The sequence below is a fragment of the Oryctolagus cuniculus genome, chromosome 1, assembly GCF_964237555.1.
Source record: "Oryctolagus cuniculus chromosome 1, mOryCun1.1, whole genome shotgun sequence".
NCBI lineage: Eukaryota > Metazoa > Chordata > Mammalia > Lagomorpha > Leporidae > Oryctolagus > Oryctolagus cuniculus.
In genome coordinates, this window is record NC_091432.1 from 201281590 (window position 1) to 201304067 (window position 22478).

General features: G+C 51.1%; 1 protein-coding gene across 2 annotated transcripts in view; it reads left to right on the top strand.

The window, feature by feature from the left end:
- The window catches only part of TDRD7 (tudor domain containing 7), a 71468-nt gene that overhangs the window by 32098 nt on the left and 16892 nt on the right, over positions 1 to 22478 (top strand). For both annotated transcript variants that reach the window (XM_051856279.2, XM_070054746.1), the window contains 6 exons: positions 5974 to 6557; positions 8980 to 9166; positions 14664 to 14775; positions 16653 to 16855; positions 18884 to 19018; positions 20570 to 20656. In XM_051856279.2, the coding sequence (XP_051712239.2) occupies positions 5974 to 6557; positions 8980 to 9166; positions 14664 to 14775; positions 16653 to 16855; positions 18884 to 19018; positions 20570 to 20656 (1308 nt within the window). The remainder of the gene's footprint in view (positions 1 to 5973; positions 6558 to 8979; positions 9167 to 14663; positions 14776 to 16652; positions 16856 to 18883; positions 19019 to 20569; positions 20657 to 22478) is intronic.

The following is a 22478-nucleotide window of genomic DNA, read 5'->3' on the forward strand; positions in this document are numbered from 1 at the left end:
TACGGCCCGTGTGGGCCGTGGGTTAGATGTTTGCCTTGTCATGTCTTAGCTGTGCAGCTGCCAGCACTCGGAACGCCGTCTCAGAGCCGCAGCCTGCCCTGGAGTGTGACTAGTTCTGCCCACGTCGCGGAGTTGCTGTGAGAACTGCAGAAGTTAACAGGGGAAGCCGCTGCCGAGACAGTGTTTAGGAAGAGGCAGCTGATGCTTTGTGAGGGGCAGTCCACACTTGCAGCGGGCCAGACCCATTGCTGGCCCAAGGATGTGTCCAGTAAGCTCTAGAAAGGAAGCATCTCGGTGACCACAGAGAAGAAGCTCAAGAGGAAAGCAAGAAGGTTTAATCTTATGTCGATAAGGAGCAGTGGCTGGGATGAAGCTAAGAACGTGAGTTGCTGCCAGCGCAGAGGAGTGGCCTCCTCCATCCTCACCTCTTCTCGTACCTTCCCCTACCTGTGCCAGAAGCACCCAGAACGAGGAAAGCCTCGCGTGCTCAGTGACAGCCACACCTGCCAGCCAAGGTCGTCCCGGAAAGCTCTGCACGTGTGTGACCAGGGGAAGACTCTGTCCTTGTCCTGTGAGAGGATGTGCGCGGGAGGCCTGAGCTGGGGCCCGGCTGCAGCAAAATGCCCTGAAGTTGATCCTGATGGAAACAGTTGCAGTGTGTGTCTGAGGTCAGCATCAGTGAAAAGTCCTTCCTGGGTCAAAGGCGGGGAGTGGGAGCGTTTGTGCCTCAACAGAGATAAAGGCTCTAAAACTGGTCATCTCGACGGAGGAGCCAGGGTCTCCGGAGAGACAGCTTGTTACCCCTGCAAGGGACTTCTTCCTTTACCTGTGGTGGAATCTCCGTGGAATATGCCACAAACCCAAACACCGTCAGCTGAAAATCGGCAACCTCTCCCACTGGCATCGGTAAAGTGCTGCCAACATGGCTCTGGACATAGAGGGATGGCAGTGAGTGGACTTGGGAGCTCACTTGGGTGCGTGCTCCTGCGTGCTGTCGTTGCCCCTCCTGCTGCCCTCACATGCTTCAGGCCCGGGCTGAGGAGGGGGTCTGCCCTGCAGCTCTGACACCACTGGAGACCGGTTCCTCCTCTCTTTCTTGGTTGTCTAACTTGAGCATGTGTCACCGTTAGCGCAAAAAGGCTGCTACTTAAGGAGGACACCAAGCCAGTCTTTCTGTGACCTGGGTAGTCATAGGATAGAAACTTCTTTGTTTCTGTGGTTGCTAGGTACCCAGGAGTCTTTTATCCACTGCCAAAGCCACTGTTTTATTTTTCAGTTGTGTTTGGGAGGCTCTGTTTTGTGTTTGGTTGGTTTGGGTGGTGGTTTTTGGGTTGTCTTGAGTTCATAACCACTACTGTTGTTTGGAGTTCTGGAGAGCAGGTCTCCAGGTAAATGTGATTCTACTGTACCCTGTTAGGTTTCTATTGAAATGAAATTTAGAACTTAAAGCTTCACCACAGAGAGCCACTACCCCATAGAAACAAATGTGTGCCCATACAAATACTTTGGGAAGCTTCTGGATTTAATTGGATGATGCCAATTCTGTTATAGAATCCCAAAGAAAATTCTAATTTCATAAGAGCCAGAATCGCAGGCATACTCTACAGAATTAGCAGCTGAGACTTCATAGAACCAAAGAAGCTGGCTTCAGGAACTTAAGTTTATGGCATGGGTAAAACCAGAAAGAATTAAAGACGTTTTAGAGTTAAGTGAAGTTTTCTGGGCATATAGGATGAAGACTTTTATGTGTGATCAAACAGGTTCCTGAAGAAGTGGATGTGTTGAGTCCTTGGGCCTCACATCTGTGAAACCTGGATACATCTACTTCGAACTTACAGGAACCCAGGGGCGCATGAGAGGAGGGGCTCACTCAGCTGGTGGCTTCACAGGAGGCAGAAAGCAAGCTGAACACAATGACTGGTAGGGAGGTAAAGTGTAGGAGGTGTAGACTCTTCTGATGGTTGCCAAGGAGGTGAGAGCTTGTGTGTCACCCGTCTCTCCTGCCAGGAGGTGCAAGTGGGGAGGGAGGGGCGGTCAGTACATAGGACGTGGAGTGACAGGGCAAGCCAGTTCCCCATCATTGGACTGGTCGTTTCTTAGGTGGACTTCCAGAACCAAAGGAAAAATGTAGAGCCACAAAGCCAAAGAAAACACAAAGGACGAGGGCAGGACTGTGATGCTGAGTCTCCTGCAGCTGAAGAGACCTCGGACCTCAGGTACAGGCCTGGGCCAGATGGACTAGAGCAACCGGAAGCTGGAAGAGTCCGCTCTCCAGAGACCACCTGGCTTGGGTAGCTGCCGATTATCACATTAAGGACATAATAGAAGCCACAGCTCAAGTAGATGCGGATGTGAAGGCCAGGAGTGTGCTGGAGTGGAGCGTGTCAGTCTTCTCAGTGCGTCAGAGCGCCCTAATGAGGGGCACCCTACAGGAGTCCCACATTGTAACAGTTCCTGTCTTCAGGGAGGTTCTTGTAGCAGGCCTCCTTCCTAAGCCCATGTGCCAGGAAATTAAAAAGAAATGGCACATTTTGTGGAAGACAGATGGCTTTTCCCAGCATGCCTGGGGAAAGCAAGTTTCCATTCATACGAAAAAATAGAATGGAAGCTGAAAAAAATTTTACGCTTGTTTTAAATTATATTCTTAAACTCTAAAACAATATGTTTCATGATTTTTTTCCCCTTCAAATTGGCATTCTTTGGAGATTAGCTAATGAAGGATGTGGACCGGGCATGTTTTCCACATCACAGAATCTGCCCACGAGTGCTTGCCTGGGGTGTTAAAGGATGTGTGCATCGACCCCAAGCCATGTCAGTTCAATTCCTAAGGTGACACCTTCATGTTAGTAAATGCTCACTTCAACTTAAAGAGGCCGGATCACTAGAGAACAGATGGAATTCAAGCACATAACCAATCCTTTTGAGATTAAAATAAATACTGGAAAGACGCGTGCAGTTCTAGAAACTAGTCATTTGATGGGGGTGGGGTTATCTACCTTAAACTTTAAAAATGAGGTAAAACTCCAAGCAAAGAAACCAGCCTTCTAATATGGACAATCAGTTGGCCATCATTTGGACTTTGGGTAGGGTGAGGCTTACAGGTCAGAATTTTTAATTTGTGGCTGACTGGCAAAGTTGAACTTAAATGTTGCAGACACAGCCCTGGAGGCTTACTACTTCCAGATGACCTTTAAGCATTATTATGGAACAAAGGCCAGAGAAAGGAGAATTCTACTCTTGCGCTGGGCTATGTCCGCTCAGAAGTGGACATAGCATTTGTAACTTCTGTTACAGTAGCGGTTCCTATCTGGAAGAACTTGCGTGGTCATGGGCAGAGGCCATGTCTACAGGTTTGAGGAAGTTAAGGGCGTGGCGAGGCAGTTGATCCTGCTCGCGTCTTAAGGCACAGATGGAATGGAAGCTTTGTGACTGGGAGGGGGAGGCTAAACACATTAAAGTGTCCCATACTCCCCATTCCTTTCTCATTGGGAAGAACGGACCATACAACCAAAGTATCCTCCTCTTCCTCTGTGGCATAGAAGCAGCCATGTGGACGGTTGGAGATTGGGACTTAGGAAAGTGGCTGGAAATCAGTAAGATGGGCTATTGTCCGCTGAAACCAGCCTCTGCTGGCCACTGCAGAGAAGGTGTTGGGAAGAGATGGGTAGGTGACAACTGGAGTGTGTTTTTAAGGTGGGTCTGCAGGCTCCACTGGCGTTGGACACAAGGTCTCCCTTGTCTGAATCTAACATCACCTCAATTGGGATCTCTACGATAAGTGAATTACACACTAAATTCTGTTTTGTTTTTCCATTTGCTGGTTGCAAAAGTGTGCTGAGCAAACCTTCTCAGATACCCAGTCTGTATTCTTGTGTCTTAATGAGTGTCTTAGGACAGTGAAGATTGGCATTTTCAGATTCCAGGTTTTAAAAAGTGGACTTAACTGCTGAGAGATGGATGAATACTACTCTAAATATTGGCTGTCCTGTGGCTGAAAATTAGGGACATAACTTTTGGTGCTCTAGTAATATGCCATCCGGAGTGTAACAGGTGCCAGCAAAAGGCCGCCACTGATGCAGCTGCTAACACTGCCCCGGTCGCCGCTGCTCACTCTCGCCATGGAGCCTCCCCTCAGTCCTCAGCACTGAAGCAAGAGGAATGAGGAGGAAAACCGGAAGTTCTGTATTTATATTAGCGTGGTTCACTCTCTATGGATCACCTGGAATGTATGGTCAGACTAGCAGTAATGTGTTGTAATGTCAAACTGTCTTTCACTTAGTGAAGCTCTGCTCTGGTAAGATGATTTCTTCTTCTTTTCCATTAAAGATTCATTTTATTTATTTGAAAGGCAAAGTTACAGAGAGGCAGAGGCAGAGAGAGAGAGGTCTTCCATCCACTGGTTCACTCCCCAAATGGCTGTAATGGCTGGAGCTGAGCGGATGCAAAACCAGGAGCCAGGAGCTTCTTCTGGGTCCTCCATGTGGGTGGTGCAGGGGCCCAAGAACTTGGGCCATCCTCTGCTGCTTTCCTATGCACATTAGCGGGGAGCTGGATCAGAAGTGGAGCAGCTGGGACTCAAACCAGCACCCATATGGGTTGCCAGCACTACAGGCCAGGGCTTTAACCTGCTGAACCACAGCACCAGCCTCACCTTCTTTCTTTATACACGTTTAAATTCTTCTGAGGCGTGATGTGAGAGTGAAGTAAACAGAGTCATTATTCTCTGTCCATGAGTGCCCTCCCGTGTACTTTACAGTGCTGCTCTGCTGGGTCCAGGTGGGGCCTCTTGTAGGCCTGCGTTATCACCCAGTGGATCCTCCTCAGGGCTTATGTTGCAGCTAACGAGCAGCTGAATAGGATCTGATAAAATAGGAACCTCCCAGAAGGCCATGAATGTTCACTTCAGTCTAATGATTTAGTACAGCTTTGGAGAAACTGTTTAGTAAAGGGTCAGATAGTAAATGTTCCAGGCTTCGCAGGCCAAAAACTGGGCAACTGTCACACACAGTCTGTGACAGCAACTCACCTCTGCCATTGTCATGTAGAAGCAGCCATAGAAAACACAAATTAACAAACGAACCTGTGTTCCATGAGACTTTATTGTATATGGGATTCTATGTGATTTTCACATATCGTGATGTAATCCTTCTTTTGATTTTTTTTCTAATCATTTAAAAATATAAACATTATTCTTAGGTCATGAGCTGTGAGTTGCATTGGGCTGCAGCCTGTACTTTGGTTCTAGTAGTAGAAAGGCCTAGAACTTGGGGTAAAAACGGGATCATACGCCGGTTTCTCTTGCTTACTTGAAAAGGCAGCATCCAGCTGTGCCCCACGAGCACACTGCGCAGTCAGGGCCTGCTGGCACCCACGCGCCGGTGTTTCCAACACTGTCTGGGCAGTAACCACACTTGCTGCCCACTTTCTGTTGTGCTTGCCTTGAAAACTGCACCTGACCCTCTCCCCCACCCCAGACCAGGGCAGCTCTCTCCGAAAGAACAAAAAGCAGAGGCTTTTGTCTGGCCATTGCGGGAAGAAGAGGGAATGGGGCACCTATGTTGTGGAAATTTCTCCTGGTTCTCTTCCCCGTGGCTTATTCCTGGCAGTTCTGACACCTTTTCACAGCTCCACAGCTCCACGTCCCCCTAAGCACAGTCAGGTTTGTAAGCTGATGCTCTGGCTTTGGCCGAGACCACGTGAGGGCCATGTCCAGGGCAGAAGCACCTAAGTCCAGGCACCTCCCAAGTGAAGTGAAGGCTTTCTTAGTCTCCTGTTTCCGGAATGTGGCCCTTGTTATCTGCAAGTGGAGGCAATGCATTAAATTCTTAATCACCTACAAGAATAAAGGGTGTGCTTTTATGTTCTCTTGGTCTTTAAAAGAGCGTTGCTCTCAAATTTAAGACACACTCATATGTTTTTTGGGTTGTTTCCAGCCACTGAGATGTCTGTCATGCTTTATTTAAAATTTTGCAGGTGGAAAAGCCCTACAGTGCTGGCCAGGATTCACTGCTTTATCCAGCCAAGAGAAAGCAGCTGCTGAGAAGCGAACCGGATGCTGAGAAAGTGCCCCAGCCCTTGCCACCGTCTCCCAAAGCGCCCATGGTGAGAGGAAGCCCGGCCACTATGCCTGAGGACTTTAAGGGGAAAGTGGCCGAGCTGCTGGGGAAGTACTCGAGCGGCCTGTGGGCCAGTGCGCTCCCCAAGGCCTTTGAGGACGTCTACAAAGTGAAGTTCCCCGAGGATGCCTTGAAGAACCTCGCCTCGCTGGCTGACGTGTGCACCGTGGACTACATCTCGGGAAACCCACAGAAGGCCATTCTGTACGCCAAGCTCCCTGCTCCCGCCAACACGACCCCGAAGGAAGCCGGGCAAGCCCAGAGCAATTGCGATATCAAGTCTATGGTTGAGCAGGAGTATCTGCAGATTGAGGAGAACATCGCTGAAAGTGCCGAGGTCTCTGCGGAGGCCGTGACGGTGCCGCCGTTGGTCATCCCCACCGAGGCGTCCCCATCGGTCCTGGTGGTTGAACTGAGCAACACGAATGAAGTGGTGATCAGGCAAGCTGCGTTTTCTAGTTCCCTGGGTGCTGTTGTGGTGGGTGCTGGGGCTGAGGAAAGAATGCCAGTTTCCTGGTTCTGTAGAACGACAGTGAGGTGATCACAATAGCGTCTTAATGTCAGGAGTTCTCATGGGAAGAGGCTAGTGGGAGTTCTGGAAATTGGAGTGGTGATGATTGAAAAGCAATACCTACTCCATGAAAACAGCAAGTCCCTCCCTCCCCCAACACACACGCACACACACAGGGATACCACCACTGATCTGGTGCTGTGGAGAATTTCCTGCAAATCAAAATAGCTGAACGCTGCCTTCTTATGTGAAACACGAGTCTCTAATCATGGGAGCCCTGCCCCCCTCTGCCTGGGAAGAGGGGTTTTTATCTCTAATGATAGCTGCAGCTATGACAAACAGTCCAACTCCAGACACTAGGGCTCCCGGAGAAACTACATGATGCAGACATTTAACTGCATTTCCCATGAGTGTTTTGAAGTACTCCTCATATACTGAAGGGCACACAGCTCCCTTCGGCCATTAGACATCAGAAAGCAACCTGGATCTCCCTGCGTAGACAGGAACCTTTGATATCTACTACCAGTAATCAATGGGGACACTGCCAGGCCCCAGGCACCCAGCCCCAGGCTGGGTCAGTCACGTCATTTCTGACTTGGTAGCAAGGACTGGCTGGAATCTGGACTAGGTCTAGGTCTTCAGTAGGAGGGTTGGGTTCAGGGCCTGCAGATTCTTTCATGACTTTTTCCAGTGTAAGTTTGGATCCTGGGTTCAGCATTCTTACATTTCCAGCCAGACCAGCAAGCATGATAGGTAGTGTCTGGCTTTAGGTGGACCCTAGATCATGAACTCATCTCCCTGCCTCCATACGTGGCAGACTCTGGCCAGATGTGCTGTTCTGCACCTGTGTGTCCCAGGCAGGCCACAGGCACTGGAAGCTGGGGCTTCTGCATTTAAAGGGCCCTGAGCGGTGCTGTGGCAAGCCCCTCAGATCCAACATAGGAATTGGCTGTCTCCAGTCTCAAAAATCAGCTCTGTATTTATGCCAGACCTAAATCGGCCTATTCATAATTGTTTGCCCCTTGCTCAGTGATCTGGTCAACGGATGACCTCATTCTTGTCATTACCATTCTCACACCCTCTGTAACGCCATCCCCCATCCTCACTCACGCCCGTAGCCCTCCTCCTCTCCTGGTTGCCACAGAGTGTAGATGGTGCCGCTTCTCACCCCTCCGCTCCCTGAGCCTGCCCTGAGCCCACCACCTCCCACAGGCCCCTGCCCTGCCTCTGTGAGTGGAGCTCCCGGGGCTGTGGCAGCACTGCAGCAGGGCAGCCCTGTGAGGCTCCAGGACCATGGAAGCCGGCACTGGAGCAGAATCCAGGGCCTGCTAGTTTCAGAGCCCAGGGAAACCGCATTCCAGGCAGTACCTTGGCGTTTGCAAGGCTCAGTAAGTGTACATGATGGAGTATGGCAACGCTCCTCCTGCTGCTTCTGGAAGGAATAAAATCCATGTAATGTTCAGTGGTAAAGCAGCCACTGCTCCGAGAGAGGCTTCCTCTGTGGCCGAGGCGGCCCTACTGCTTCACGACCCAGACTTGGTTGCCAGGTTTCACATCCTGCAGGGAGGCCCTCGATGCGCTTGTCTGTCGAGGACTGAAAGTCAGGAAACCCACGGCCTGTGTGTGGCAGAAAGGAAAGGAGTACGTTTTGATAACATGAAGTAGGATGAGCTGACTGCAGTTGTCAGCCTCAGAAAAGGACAGAGAAAGATGGGGTGTATCCCAGGGAAAACGCCTCCCAGAAGGCACAGGAGGCGGGAAAGACCTTGGCTGCGGCGTGTGCTTCTTTTAAAAGTATCAGATTTTGGCATTTTGCTGCAGTTCTTCAGTAGTTTTCTGGAGGAGTTGTTACGTGGTGGTGATTTTTAGTGATCTTAAGGCGTGGCTTTTACTCTAGTAAAATTGCACTGCTTTTCAGAGCCTGCAGCCTATTCAGACCCAGCCTTAGTTAGGCCAGAGTTATCCACTAGATCCTCTTCTCAGTAATCCACGATGATCCCAGGTCACTGTTGCACGTCTGGCTTCCCGTGGTGTCTCGGTGGCCTGCAGTCTCTCCGTCCCATCCCTTCCCTGGGTCTCTGCTCAGCCTGCTCATCTCTGTGCTGTCTGGGGGTTGCTGTGTTGTGCGCTGTGTCAGGCCACGTCTGGTCTTGCCCACTCTCCACGGTAGCACATCTTCCATTTTCCAGAGGTGAAGGTTCACCGAGTGCGTGCTCCCCTCCCCATTGGTGCTCCCAGGGCTGAGGCTGGAGTGCGAGATGGCAGAGGAGAACTCTGCAGGGTGACGGTAGCAAATTCCTGTGCTTGGTCCTCCTCAGGGCTGCTTCACGTGTGTTTCCTCCTTGGATTCAGGTATGTGGGCAAAGACTATTCTGCCGCCCAGGAGCTGATGGAAGACGAGATGAAGGAGTATTACAGCAAGAACCCTAACGTCACACCAGTGCAGGCCGTGCACGTGGGGCAGCTGCTGGCCGTAAATGCAGAGGAGGACACTTGGCTACGGGCGCAGGTCATCTCCACGGAAGAGAGCAAGATAAAGGCAAGCACTGCTGCTCTGTCTGTGCGTGTGCAGACGCACGTGTCCGTCCCCGGATGTAGGGGTGGCTTCTCCCATCACGTCTCTTCTAACTGGATGTGGTTTTCTCCAGGCACTGAAAAGCTGGTATCTGAAAACGCACCCCTGGTAGCTTCTAAGTCAGTGGCAGTCACAGCATCTCAGAAAACCTCCCTGGGCGCACCCGTGGCTGTGGTCGAGGCAGGAAAAGGTGCTGTGTGCTGCTGACCACAGCCCGGAGGGCATCTCGCCAGGGCCGTGCTCTGGAGCGAAAGAAGCAGCATAGGTCCGGGGGGGTACCCCTCTTCTCTCCCCCTGCTGTGGCCAGGACCCTGGTCCTCCTCCAGGAGCTGCCCCCCATGTCCAGGCGCTTGGCCCCAGTCCTGGAGGTCACCCTCTGCCCTCAGTGCAGAGCCCAGGAAGCAGAGCACCCTTGCCTTCAAGGCAGAGTTCTGCTGAGGGTAGTGGGGTCTCCTGGCGGAGCTGTTCGTGAACTGCACGAGCTTCGTGGCCATCTGTGGAGGGTCTAGGGAGAGAAGAGGGTCTTTTCTGTCTTGATTCTTAGAACGTTCCCCTTCCCTGGAAGGAAAGGCACGTACAGAGTTGCATGTGTCCCTGCCTTCTCGCTGGGAAGGACGGTTGGTGGAGAGGCCCTTGTCTCCCAAGTGCATGGTCCCTAATGTTTGTCTGGGGCACTCCCAGGTGCTGGGAGAGATGTGTCCAGAGGCCGTCGGGCTTCCTCTAGCTTGTGTAAGCCAGGACACACACTTCTGTTTCTGCAGCCTCTATTCTGTAAGACAGAATCGGCCCCATGCACCCCGTTTGCCCCAGCCAGTAATCCCACTTGTCACCAGTGTGGATGAGCAGTCCCAGCACCCAGGCTTGAGCCCATCAGTCACTTGCCGCTGAAACCCCTGCCCAGCCCAGCACAGGTGGTCAGAGAGGGATGCTTGTACCGCACGTCTAGTTTATTCAGTGGGATAGGCCCTGCCCATCTCCAGAAGTAAGTCCATCTCAGCTACCTGGCCATCCTTTCCCACCCCCAGGGAAATGTAGGAGACTCCTTGACCAAATCCGCAGACACAACTTTTGAGTAATTTGCCTAACTTTGACAATCTGAAAATTAGAAGACAGTCTGGCGGTGTCTTATGAACGCTTGACATTGGAGCCCTAAGCATTTGTCCAGGAAAAATGAAAACAGACCCTCGAGAAGGCCGGCACGCGTGTGTCCCTAGCGGCTTTCTGGCACTGCCAAGCCACAAACAGCCCAGGTGTTCACCAGAGGTGATTGAGCGAACTGTAGTTTATTCCTACCGTGGAGTGCCATTCAACAATGAAAAGCAATGCACCACTGATGCGCACAACCACACGGGCAAACCGCAGACACAGGCATGTAACACCGTAGGCTTCCGTGTGCATGATACCTGAGGGCAGGTGAAGACCCGCCGGCTGTGAGGGAGTCAGACCAGTGATGAGGGCAGGAAGTGGAGCAGGCTAATTCAAGGGCAAGAGGGACCTTTTGAGGGCAGTGGAAATGCCCTGGATCCTGAGTATAGGGTGGTGATTTGGGGTATATTCAGTGGTTATTCGAGAAATATCTGGAAGGAGCCACAGGGCAAGCTGATCGCTGGACCAGTGGAGAGCACAGGGCCGTGATTGGTGGCTTGGGCATTCATCGTGTCTCTGCCCATTGTGGTTGTGTGTCCTCGGTCAGGTCCCTCCATTCCTCTGAGCCTCTAGCTGACAGGGGATAACTGTCCCCAGATGTTCCCAGATGACTTCTGTCCCCCACTCCCCTTTGAAAGTTGAGCAAAAGCCAAGCTATTTGAGGGTTTCTTAGGGAGAGAAGAACCACACATGGATGCCAGTGACCCATTACCAGTGCAGCACTGCCTGCAGTGGGTGATGCAGAGACCTGCCGGCATCTCTGCCTGTCTCGGGGTCCCAGGGCTGGTCCTGGAGCCTCTGCCATGGCCTCTGCCTCTGCTTTGGCACATTACGCCCTGGAGTGAGGTAGCCTGAGTCTAAGACTCGGCTCTGCCTTTTCTAGACATGTGACCTGGGGGAAGCCACTGTACTTCTCTGACTCCTTACCCGTAAAATCAGATGCGGTCGTCATGTTAGTGTTAGCATCATAGGGACTTTTAACTCAGTCCTCACTGTTGTAGAGCATAGAACAAACAGACGGACCCTTGTTCTGCAGACCTTATGTCCTAGTGAGAAGTAAAGACAATAAAGCAGTATCCAGGGAGCAGATGGAAGGGTCTCAGTGCCCTGAAGGAAACAGCCAGCTTCTGTGATAGGAAGGGCGGGAATGGTGACGTGCTGCCACGTGTGCACGGGGGCTTCCGGTGCCACTGTGGGGAGTGGACGGCAGTGGCGTGGAGGAAGGAAGGCTGCTACCTGTAACCTGAAGTGGGGTGCAGTAGTGGGCTCAGGGGTGATGGGACAGTTCAGGATGTGTTTGGAGGTAGAACTGACAGGAGGTAAGCAAAAGAGAAGACTGGGCGCAGCTGCTAGAGCCACTGGTTGTGATTGGCAAGTCAGGGAGAAGAATCAGTATGGGGGAGACTCAAGAACTTTGTGGGACCTGTGTAGTGGGAAGATAGCTTTGAGATTTCACATGGGGAGTTTGGCGCTAGGGAGAAGCGAGGCTGGAGATACATCAGGTCGGCAGGGGTCAGCACACAGGTGCTACTTGAAGTCGTGGGACCAGGTGCTAGCCCCTGGGAAAGAATGCCCACTGAAGGAGAAAGGCCCAGGACCGGGCCCTGAGACTCTTGGGCTTCTAGATGGCAGGCAGAAGAGGAGCAGAGAGCAGTAAGGGTGGCCAAAGGGAAGGAGAACCGGGGGTGAGGCGGCCGCCTGCACTTCAGGGTGGGTGTTGGGGATAAGGAAGGCGGCTCCTTGTCTGCTGCGGTGGTAGTGCGTAAGACAGCGCGGCTAAGGCCATCCTGGTCTGCCTTGTTCCCACCATCCTTGTGAAGCTGACAGAGCAGATTTATTGGGAGAAACCCCAGCTGCTTGTTTCTCTTGCGCTGAACTGTGTCTGGCAGCAGGCACTGCTTTCCTCTTTGCTTTCCAGTTGTGGATCCTTGGGGAATAGAAGGAGCCTGTGGGCACCCCGCTGGGATCTCCACCCCCTGGGGTGTGTGTTGGTTACTCAGATGGCATGTGAGACTGCTGGCCTCTTGGTGGCAGCAGAGGACCAGGAAGGGACTGGAGCCCAGTGGCAGGTCTGGGAGCCTGCTGGTGCTGATCCCCGGGCACCAGAAGGTACCCGGCCCTCACAGAGTGCAGGACATAGGGCAGGGCTGGCTGTGGTCAGAGTCACACCGGGCAACGTAGCGACAGGTGTTTTATAAACAAGCATGTGGTGCTGTGTGATGAAAAAGCAGCAACTGCGAACACTACAGGACCCCGCTGAGGACTTGGGAGCTGTCACTCTCCGGCCTGGCCTTGTGCTAAGAAGCCGTCTGCGTTTCCCCGAGGTCACGTCCCACTGTCTCCATGCCGGGTCTTGGAAGGGCAGAATCCAGGTTGCTGGTAGCAAGATGGCTGGAAAAGGACTTGCAGGCCCCCTGGACCCTGAGGCCAGAGAAGGAAGAGCAGGTGCTGCTTCAGTAGGGGAGAAGTGGACTCGCATTCATGCCTGACGCGAGGGCCTGGCCGGTGGCCTAGAGCAAGGCAGTGTTGAGTCAGGGGTGGACTCTAAGAGGTGGCCAGGTCCTGCAGGCCCACGTATCCCGGGGTAGGGCAAGGAGTGCGTGGTCTCTGCTGCTCCTCTCACCTTTGCTTCTCCACTGGGAGGATTTGTGTTGAGTATATTTGGTACCACAGTCTAGGCACTGGGAGGCTGGCCTGTGGTCTTTGATTTTCCTGCAGAAAGTGACAGACCCTTGCCTCCGTGTTGCCTGGTACTTCCTAGCATGCCAAGCCTTTGTTTTCTTCTTCTTCTTCTTTTTTTAAAGAACCATCATCTGCTTTGACTAGAGACACATACTAGGTTTTGAACACTTTCCCCCCAGATTCTGTTATTATTCTAAACCACCACTTAATGTTTCTAGATTTAATTTTTCTCAAAAGGAATGCTTTGTTTAGACAGTCCTTTTCAACTAAAAGTTCACCAAGTACTCTAAAAATAATAACCAGGGGTGGGTGTTCTTGCGCAGCAGGTTAAACCACTCCTTGGGACCCCTGCGTCCTGTGTTGGAATACCTGGGATGGGGTCCCACCTCTGCTTCCAGTCCAGCTTCCTGTTAATGCACACCCTAGCTGACGAGGGCTCAAGTACTTGGGTCTCTGCCACCCTCTTGGGAGACCCACATGGAGTTCCTGGCTCCTGGCTTTGACTGTTTGGTCATTTGGGAAGTGAACCAGCAGAAAAAGATATCTCCCCCACTCCCCACCCCCCATCATTTTTCTCTCTGTCACTCTTTTTCAAATAGAAAAATGAATAAATAAAATAACATCCAGGCTTGTAAGGATCTGTGCTACTGGTGAGGAAAAGTCCTGCAGGTTTCTGCAAACGTGGAACCCTGGCCAGCATGCTTGGGACCTTTTGCTGAGCCTGGGTCAAGGCTCCACCCTGCTTCACAGCCTGAGTGACCAGAGGAGTTCCTGTTGTTCCGGTGCAGAAGCCCGTGTTGTCTGTCCACGGCGCCACTGTGCACTCAACCCAAAGCGTCACAACAGTGGAGGGCTGAACATCACAGATGCTGCCCTGGGGAGCTAGAGTCTGCAAAATGCCGCGGGAAGGATGCCCTCTGCAAAAAACGCTGCTGCGCAAGGAACAGGGGGGCACCCGTCACTCAAGAAAGAAGGTGACACGGGCACCGTGACGTTAACAAAGAGAGCGGAGGCAGGGCAGCCCAGCTGGTGGAACCCGGCAGGGGTGCTCCTGAGAAACTGGCGTAGCCTCGGAGTTGAGCGGCCTTGCCTTGTCCTTCCTTCCTGATGATAGGAGAGAAGTGGAGGACTGGGACCCGAAACTGGGAGCCCTGGTTGCCTGACCCCAGCCCCAGCCTTTTCTTCTGGGATAGGCCCTGGCTTTGTCCAGGCAGCTATGGGGCCACTGAACTTGTGGATTGTAGAATAAATTGAGCCAATTAAATGAATCAAGTGATTTTTTAAAATGTACTTATTACATATTTGAAAGGCAGAGAGAGAGAGAGAGAGAGAGCAAGTTCCTATAAGCTGGTACACTCCTCAAATGCCTGGGGCTGGGCCAGTCTGAAGCCAGGCAGTGGAAACTCAATCCAGGGCTCCTGTGTGAGTGAGGAACCCAGTCACTTGGCCATCAGCACCGCCTCCCAGAGTCTGCATTAGGAGGAAGCTGGGGCCAGGACCGGAACCCAGGCACTACCAGTGCGGGTCACAGGTGCCTTACTGCCAGCCCAGACCCCCACCACAGTCAGATGACTTTCTGAGTGAGGATGAAGAGCTCTGAGCCTAAACGTTGTTTTGTTTTGTTTATCATTAGGTATGCTATGTTGACTATGGGTTTAGTGAAAGTGTTGAAAAGAGCAAAGCATACAAATTGAACTCAAAGTTCTGTTCACTGTCATTCCAAGCTACAAAGTGTAAGCTAGCAGGTAAGAGGAACTCTTTTAAAAACTCTTCATTTTGGTAGGATTTTACCGGTGTACTCTGGGGAGGTTAAATCCTAAAATGGATGCGGGTGTCTCGAGATGGTGCTATAATGGGTTATTTCTTGACAGATTTAAGCAAATTCATGTTTAATATATTCTTCATATCATCCTGAAAATGCCGTATTTTATTTTTATGATCTATATTACATTTAAATACTGTATATGTTTATTATATTTAATTAAATGTCTGCCCGTCGTAGAGAAGTTTTTTCTTTCTGTTCCAACAACTCAGTAATGACTAAACGAAGCCCTGCATCGTGGGATTGGGTCAGCTTGTGAGGTGACTGCAGTACTCCTGGTGTGCCCGAGCCCACGTTTGGCTGTGGGTCCCGGGCAGCATCCCGCCAGGCAGAGCTTCTTCCCCTTGGAGGGGGTGTGAGTGACCTAGCCCGGTGAGCAGTGAGCGGTGTGGAGGACCCCAAGAGCAGCTGGGCCGAGAGGGCGTGGCTTAGTGCGGAGGAGGATCCTGCTCTCCTGAGTCAGAGGAGCTGCCCCTTCCCAGCTGGGGCGAGTCCTGGGGCGTGCAGCTGGCGTGGACTCTGTCCATGAGACAAACCTGAAGTCGTTTGAAAAGCCTGCTAGACACTGTTGGAAGTGCCTGAAAAGAACGTGTCAAGAGCGTGGAACGAGAACCAGGATGCTGCAGGGGGAGGTTTGAGGAGAGCTGCGAGCTCTGTGGCAGGGACAGAGCAAGAGGAGGAGGGTGGCTCAGGAGGAGTCTGGGAATTTCTTCTGCAGATCTGGGGGGAGATCATAGGAATGAGGGGCACAGTTCCATCGGGCAGATGACGGGCTGGTGGAAGTTGCTTCTATAGGTGTATATAGAAGCACAGATTTTAGAAAGGGTCATTGGACTACAGCTGAACTCACCTAATACCTGTGTTAGGTTAAACACCATTTAATCTGTATTTGATAAATCAAAAGGTTCTTTGGTGTTCTGGACTCATAATGGTGTACTTAAAAAAAAGAAAAGTGGTTGTCTTGACTTCCGGGAAGTGCACGTTCATTTTATAAGAAAAAATAAATTGTATTGGGCTGGGCATTTAGCATAGCAATTAAGTCACTTGCATCCCATATCAGAGTGCCTGGGTTCAAGTCCTGGCTTCTCTCCCGATTCCAGCTTCCGGTAATGCACAACCTGGGTGGCAGCAAGTGATGGCCCAAGTACTTGGGTCCCTGTCACCTACGTCTCCAGTGGGAGACCCAGACTGAGTTCATGGCTCCTGGCTTTGGACAGCCCAAGATGTTGTGGGTTTGGGCAGTGAACCAGCCACTGGGAAATCTCTCTCTCATGTTTCCCTTTCAAATAAATGTTTTTAAGTGAAAACTGTTTATATATATTTAATTAGGAAATGCAAAAATCAAGGATAGAGTTTTAGGAAGGAAATAGCAAATACACATAATCAATAGCCATATATATATATATGAGATATATATATGATATATACATGATATATATCACTTTTTAGTTTAAAAATGTATTTGTATATAAAGTAAAAGGAGAGTTCTCATGTAGAAATTGTGATGGATCAATTTTTCTAATTGTTCTGCGATTACTTACCTTAGTGTATCATTCAAATGACATTCACTTACTTCTAAAACTCTGCAATGCAGATGGGTAAGGTTAAAGAAAACTGTGAAACAAAGCTTCCATACAAAATTTAACAATTTTATGTGCTCGCTTCAGCAGCACATATACAAAATTAACAATTTTCTGGGAGACCCATGATTTTAATAAGTGGTCCAAACAGACCAACCGATCGGTCCATCGTAAGTGGTTTTGTTCCTGAGTGGAGGTGAGGATGCTTCGTGTTTTGCAGGACTGGAAGTCGTGAGTGACGACCCTGATGTTGTGAAGGTGGTCGAGTCCCTGACCTGTGGAAAGATCTTTGCGGTGGAGGTCCTCGACCAGTCTGAGATCCCACTTGTGGTGCTGTACGACACCTCAGGAGAAGACGACATCAATATCAATGCCACCTGCTTGAAGGCCGCGTGCGACAAGTCCCTGAAGGTTCACCTCCAGGTACCAACCCCTGGGATCCCCACTGGCAAGAGGAAACCATCCACAAAGGACGCTGCACCGTTTGTGCTACCTGTGGACAGAGATTACATATATATTGAGACAAAAAGAGTGGGGGCAGGACTGAGCCAGGAGGGAAAAGGTACCACAAGATCAGTAGTAATTATTTCTTAGGAATTGGATTTTTTCCATTTTATTCAGTGAACATATGCTAATTTTACAGGGAATTTCTGCAAAGATAATAAAAGAAGATAATATGAAAGAAGGGGAAATTAGGAGCCAACGTTGTGGCAAAGTGAACTAAGCTACCGCTTGTGACACTGGCATCCCATAGTGAAGCGCCAGTTTGAGTGCTGGCCAATCCACTTCCAGCCCAACTCCCTGCTAATGTGCCTGGCAAAGCAACAGAAAATGGGCCAAGTACTTGGGTCCTGCCACCCATGTGGGAGACTCCATTGGAGCTCCTAGCTCCTGGTTTTGGTCTGGCCCAACCCAGCTGTTGTGGCTAGTTGGGTCATGAACCAGAAGATGGAAGACAGACCTCCCTCCCCCTCCCTCCCTCCCTCCCCCCTTCCTCCCTTCCCCTCTCCCTTCCTCCCTTCCCCTCTCCCTTCCTCCCTTCCCCTCTCCTTTCCCCTCCTCCTTCCCCCTCCTCCTCCCTCCTTCCCTCCCTCCCTCTGTCACTCTTTAAATAAATAAATCTTTAAAAAGGAAAGGAACATCAGATACATGAAGATGTTTATTATTAGCTTTATATTTAGCATTTTTAAAATGTGCAGAGCATAAATTTCCAGAAAGAAGGAAGCCTTTTAACAGATTACAGGATATCCGGTCTAAAGAGTAGGGTGAGGTGCAGGTATTGTAAGGCAGTGGGTTAAACTGCCCCTTGGGATGCCCGCATTCCATAGCGGAGTATCTGGTCTCAGTCACAGCTACTAGGTTTCCAATCTGGCTTCCAACTAATATGCATCCTGGGAGACATCAGATGATGGCTCAAGTATTTGGGTCCCTGCCATCCACAGGGAAGACCCGGATGGAGTTCCTGGCTCCTGACTGTGGTTTGACCCAGCCCTGGCTATTGTAGGCATTTATGAAGTGAGCCAGCAGATGGAAGATATATCTCTCCCTCCCCTTCCCCCTCCCCCTCCCCCTCCGTCCCTCCCTCCCTTCCTTTCTCTCTCTCCCCCTCCCTCCCTTTCTCTCCCCCCCCCCCCGTGTTTGTGTGTGTCACTCTGCCTTTCAAATAAATAAACCTTTTGAAAAAATAGGATGAGACATTAAAATCATTTAAAAGCATTTTAAAGACTTCATTGAAAACATTGGGAAAACATTTATTATAATAAGTAAAACTGAATTGTCTTTATGACTTGACTAAAAATGGCTAAAATCAATTATTTGATTATAGTTTTTAAAAACCGTAATCAGTTTTAGGAAGTAGGCTGATAATAAAATTTAAGAGGCACAGAGAGAACTCCTATCTGCTTGTTCACTCCCCAGATGTTCCCAAAAGCCCCTGGCTGTGGCTGAAGCCAGGAGCTGGGAGCTGAATTTCGGTCTCCTGCTGGGTAACAGGGACCCAGTGGGGCGGCAGTGCTGCCTCCCAGGGTCTGCGGTAACAGAAGCTGCAGCACCGGCTGCAGCACCTCAGCCTGCGTCCTGGTCACGAGGCCGAGTGTGTGCCCCACTGCGAGAACTTTTTGACTTCACTCCTGTTGATGTTGAAGAAGCATCCTGCATGGAGTAATTCTTCTTCCTAATGAGCGGAGTGGCAGGATAAGCCAAAGTTAAGGGTATTTCTAGCCTTGCAAGACGATTGAATCTGCTAATATTGGCACAATGTCTATCTTGCATGGCAACTGGGATCCAAGGCAGTTAAGGTAGTTTTGTTGCTTACGTTACTAATTTCATTCTGTCCTAGTTTCCAACACAGAAGATTTAAAATGCAGAGAGGTGTGACGGAGGTTTAGAGGAGCCCTGAGGTGGGTGAGAGCTGCCTTCTGCTCTGAGGCACTCTCGCTGTGTCTTTTTCAGGTGGACGCCATGTACACCAACGTCAAGGTAACGAATATCTGCTCCGATGGAACCCTCTACTGCCAGGTGCCTTGCAAGGGTCTGAGCAAGCTCACGGACCTCCTGCATAAGATAGAGGACTACTTCCACTGCAAGGTACGGGGTGGCCTGCATCTGAAATCAGCCCCAAAGCTGCAAGCTAGAGCAGCTCTATGAACTGCTTACGTAGGAATATGTCTCAGCAGTTTGAGGTAGAATGTCTGGAATGGCAGGCGAGAGCCTCAGACTCCAGAGCTTTAAAGAAAAGCAAAACCCTGATTTCTGCCTTACACAATGAAGATAATGATCATGTCTGCGTGTGGGGTTGCCGCGAGGACTAGTAGCTGGCATGGAGCAAGTGTTATTTATAATATGCAGCTGGGGATCCCGCAGTGCAGCTGCCTGGGACTGTCTGCTGGTTCCTCTGCCTCGGGCAAAGGAGGAATGGGGAATTCAGGAGGAGGCTAGAACTCTCCGCTCCTCTGCCCTCATCTTCCCTCCCGAGCTCCTCCTGGTTCCTGTGGCACCGGTGAATGTGGTTCTGCAGTTCAAAGTGTATTCATAAGCTCCTTGCCCTTCAACTCTAGTACTTCTTTTCTGAATCAGAATCTGTAGCGGTTTTAAGTCTCCCAAGTTGTTTCCTTACCTCCATGAGGGCATTGTAGTTGTAATCCAGAGTATGCTGTGATTTCCAAGTAAGTCCTACTGCCGCTTCCATATGACGCCCTCGTCCCTGGAAGTGACCCTTCCCCCTCACCTGCAGAGCGCAGGCACTGGGAGGCACCGGGACTGGCTTCCTGTTTCGGCTCTATGGGCAGTTACTTGACAAGTTGTCTGCATCCCTTGCGGTACATAGGCTAGTGTTCACAGGGCAGATAGCCCGGAGCTGACTCCTCAGACCTGCATTCAGACGCAGTCTGGAACGGGGGCTTTGCACCTGTAGCTTTAGTCCCGTTCGCAGATATCACCCCTGTATCTCAAGGGCGGTAGCTGAGTTTAGTTTGTTAGTCTGCCCTGGAGACATCTGAGACCCCCAGGGAGGCCGGCTCCCGGGCCTCACGTGCATGGATGTGCTTCCGAGCTCTGTGGCGAGGAGCACGCTGGGCATTTCCTAGTGCTCTCGGGCACCTTTGGGAAATTACAGACGTTCCCTCTGAACCCATGGAGACCATGGGCAGGACCCCAGCTCCAAGCCACCCCAGAAGGGGGGAGGAGCTGCCGTCTGTCGGGCTGGCCCTCACCCGAACACACAGATTTGTGTTGATGTCCATTTTGTTCTGCAATGAAACTTTACTTTGAATCTAATGATAGAAAGCAGAGACCCCAGACAGCCAGCCCAGCCTCCTGCCTTTCCCCCAGGCTGCTCTGCTCTCCTGCCCCTGGGCGGGTTCGTCACCCCAAGGGAATCCTGCTGGCTCTCCCGTCCTTAGACGTTGCAACAGTGCTGATTTACAGCAGGTGATTCGCTGGCATCAGCACGTGGATGAGTAACACAGGGCAGGAGGACTGTAGCCCCAAAACACTTGCTGCAGCCACCCAGCGCTCCTGTACAGGAAAGGGCCCACGGGAAGCCAGATCGAACATGGCTCAGCGGCCTGCGCCGCGGCGGTCCGTTTGGCCGGTGGTGTAGCTGACGGTAATAAAAGAGCCTTGCTTTCTCTTCTGCAGCACATGACCTCCGAGTGCTTCATCTCCCTGCCCTTCTGCGGGAAAATCTGCCTCTTCCATTGCAAAGGAAAATGGTTACGCGTAGAGGTAAAACCAGTCACTGGACTTCTTTTAATTACTGTGAAACATTTCAAATATGCAAACATCTTTTTTAAAAAATATTTTTAAAAAAAATATCACCATTCTGTGACCTGAAACCTGACCCACGTGCTCGGAGCCCCTGGGGGAGTGGCCCACTGCACCTGGTGGTCTCCCTGCAGTTGACTTCTGTATGCTTTCGCTAGATGGGCGTCTGCACACACACGCTCCAACTGCGTAGTTTGAATACGTATGTGGTGAGAATGTGGACGTGAGGGTGCAGCTGGAATGTGTGCAGTGGAAGGGAGACGAGTGTAACCGAGAGGCTGCTTCAGAGGGGGACGGAGACAGCGAAGCACATTGCTGCTTCTGAAACCGCCCTTTCCGTCGTCACGTCCACGTGCCGCATTGGCACCGCGGTGTGCAGCGGCTCTGGGCCCACACTAGTCCTGCGTTTCCCCAGCGACTGACACTCTAGGATTTTTGTTAAAATCAGTGCCACTGTGAAGCTTCCTGTGCCTGTCTCCCAGGGTACGCGGGCAGAGCTAGAGTTTCTGGGTGTAGAGAGAGCGTTGCTGATAGCTCTGCAGAGTCGCCCTCCCATTGAGGGCACAGCCCCGTGTGAGGTCCCGGGTGCCCCTGCCTCCCCCTGGTCTGGGGCTGTGTCTGCCGCCCAGGATGCCTTGGCGGCAGTGTTCACGTGACCTCTGCTTCCCGTCCCTGTCAGTGCTGTCCCTGGCAGGCTCCATTAGGAATGTACAAGGAGGGTTCTTAGTTTTGTCGTGTGTTTGCCCATTGTTTAAAAGGCAGGTTTTGGATTTTTGTGGTTTCTTGCTCCTCCTCCGCTTCCTTCTCCCCCACTCCCTTCTTTCCTTCTTTCCTCCTGTTGCTAAAGTTGAAGATCTTTTCTTTTATTTTCTCTGCCTTTTCCTTGATATAGAGGTTCTTTACCTAGATGCTAGGACTTCGGAGACGGGGAGGTGGTCCTGGACCCCACACCCTGCTGGAATTACATGCATTGTATGTGTACTCTATGTTTTGGGGAAATCGTGCTTAATTTCTGTCAGATTCTCAAAGAAGTCAGCTCTAGAAAGGTGAGAGGAGAGCCACTGTGTTGATTTTTTTTTTTTTTTTTTTTTTTTGGACAGGCAGAGTGGATAGTGAGAGAGACAGAGAGAAAGGTCTTCCTTTTTGCTGTTGGTTCATCCTCCAGTGGCTGCCGTGGCTGGCGCACCGCACTGATCCGAAGCCAAGAGCCAGGTGCTTCTCCTGGTCTCCCATGGGGTGCAGGGCCCAAGCACTTGGGCCATCCTCCACTGCACTCCCGGGCCACAGCAGAGAGCTGGCCTGGAAGAGGGGCAACCGGGACAGAATCCGGCGCCCCAACCAGGACTAGAACCCAGTGTGCCAGCGCCGCAGGCGGAGGATTAGCCTATTGAGCCGCGGCGCCGGCCAATGTTGATTTTTGAATACTGCACAGCAACATTTTGGTAACCTAATGATACTGATTTTCTCTTTATGTAAGTAAAACTTGGCCATGTCTAATGAGAGCAGTGATTATTGTCATTAATGTGAGTGTGTGCCACAAGGCTGAGATCTGGGGTGATATAATTAAGGTTTGTGTGCTTAGCTTTAAAAATTTATTTATTTGAAAGAGTTACAGAGAGAGAGAGAGAGAGAGAGAAACAGAACGCTCCTCCATCCGCTGATCCACTCCCCCAAACGGCCACTATGGCCGCAGCTGGGCTGATCTGAAGCCAGGAGCCAGGAGCTTCCTCCTGGTCTCCCACGTGGGTGCAGGCACCCAAATACTTGGGCCATCTTCCACTGC